Consider the following 2,032-nt stretch of genomic DNA (forward strand, 5'->3'; position numbering starts at 1 on the left):
TAGATAGATAGATAGATAGATAGATAGATAGATAGATAGATAGATAGATAGATAGATAGATAGATAGATAGATAGATAGATAGATTCAATTGTGGACTTATTTATTCCAAGAAAACAATTGCACAATTATTAACACACAATAAGAGGAAAAAAAAACTTTTTATGGGAGTCAGAGATTGAAAAGTAGAAACCTGTTAGACTGTTCGGTCTTTTGGCATTTACTCTAAAAACTTACTCTAAAAAGTGTTCTAGTAGTTGTGACTGTAGCTCTATGATTCTCATAAGTTACTGACTCCTAATGCAATAAATCTAAAAGAGTTTGATTCTTTTGGTGTATTTGAATGATCGGGTCACATCAACATAACAGGTTTGGCAAAGTTACAATAACACCATGACTGATGGCTTGTTGCCAGTATTAGCTACAAATGGAATGAATGCCTTAAAAGGATCCACGAACGGAGTTACAGCTGTTTGCCACACCCTGAACGACAGGCCTACCTTTACAAAAGGGAATGCAGGTCCCGGCTTTAACGGATCGCTTTCATGTTCCACCTGAAAAGCGACGTACTTCTCCACTCCTTCATCCACGAAGATTTTCCTCTCTGCCACCATGTTGAAGAGGGTGCGAGAGGAGACGGCGATGGTTACCGCATTCTGGGGTTTGGGCTGACACAGACAGAGGAACCCAGAAAAACCATTACCGATACTTAAACCATACTACTTTAAAAGTCATAATGATAGAGATAAGTAAAAACAGTTTAGTGACAAACTCACCGGCCTCGGTGCTTTTGTCTTTAGACTCTCAAAGAAAGCTTTAGCTGCTTCCCAGTCTTGTTCCTCTTCATTTTTATCGGTTGCTGTTTTATCCTCTGGTTTAATTTCGCTCATTTTTAAAAATAAATAAAACTGAAGTGAATCGAAATAAAATCTAAACGAAACTCAACTAAGTAGCGTGCAGTACGCTACAGTTACCCTGTTGCACCTACTAAACTTTACGGAAGTGTAAGTAAGGAAGCCCGGTGGGAGTTCCCATAGTTCCTACCAACAGTGACGCAAGTTGTCATGGCAACGTGGTTGTTGACTACATAGACATAATATAAGGATGCTTATATTATGTCTATGGTTGACTACCACAGTAACACGTTCTGTCGACGGCTGTGTACAACTACTGTAGTCACCAAAAATAAACTAGCTTCTTATTTATGAAATAGCCTAATAATGAATAACTGTTGCAGAAGAAGAACCTTGTGCAGGCGAAACTGACACAGACGTCACAATAAAATGGAAACAAGTTAATTAACAAACTGTTAAACTTTACTTAAACTCAGCTAAAGGTTAATGTGATCATTTAAGCAAAAGAAGGTGTACTTTTAATGTCTTGAGCAAATTAGAATTGCATGTAAAAATGCAGAAAATAGAACTTTATTGGCCTTTATGCAATACTATTGTACAAAATTAATAATGCACATCGCCATAAATACAGCATCAATAATCGTAAGTATGGTCATGGCAGTATCATGCTGTGGGAATGCATGTCCTACAAGAATGCTAGACAGAGTAGTTGGATGGATCTACAAGACAACCCTTTATTGGAAATGTGAAAATGTTTCAAGGGGATATTTATGCAAGACAATATTATTTGCATTAAATAGAGAGCAATCTTGGAAGAACTGTAAAAGGCTGCAAAATACTAAACATTACCATTTATATAAATGAAATCTGACTGCAGAAATATAAAATTGCACAGTAAATAAGCAAACTGTTCTATTTTCAATGTGAGAAGAGTATCATTATATGTGCAAATATATTATAGAGACAACCCTAAGATGAAAATTACAATAATTTTAATTTGTAAAACAAAAATAATAATAACAATAAAGCACTAGATCACATGTGTCAAACTCAAGGCCCGCCATGTCATTTTATGTGGCCCGCCCCAGCATTTTATAGGCCGATGATTGACTTAACTTAAAATAGGTTTTGAGCACGAATTGACTACAAACTACATCTCCCATAATGCATTCCGATTGTT

General features: G+C 36.0%; 1 protein-coding gene across 1 annotated transcript in view; it reads right to left on the reverse strand.

The window, feature by feature from the left end:
* Positions 1–1,048, reverse strand: part of LOC103133503 (cytosolic 5'-nucleotidase 1A-like) — a 6,247-nt gene extending 5,199 nt beyond the window's left edge. The window contains exons 1-2 of the mRNA XM_007545265.2: positions 775–1,048; positions 499–666 (exon numbers count right to left, since the gene is read on the reverse strand). Coding sequence (XP_007545327.1) covers positions 499–666; positions 775–888 — 282 coding nt within the window. The 5' untranslated portion in view covers positions 889–1,048. The remainder of the gene's footprint in view (positions 1–498; positions 667–774) is intronic.
* Between the last annotated feature and the right edge of the window lie 984 nt (positions 1,049–2,032).

Source organism: Poecilia formosa, unplaced genomic scaffold (assembly GCF_000485575.1).
Source record: "Poecilia formosa unplaced genomic scaffold, Poecilia_formosa-5.1.2 Scaffold1, whole genome shotgun sequence".
NCBI classification, from domain to species: domain Eukaryota; kingdom Metazoa; phylum Chordata; class Actinopteri; order Cyprinodontiformes; family Poeciliidae; genus Poecilia; species Poecilia formosa.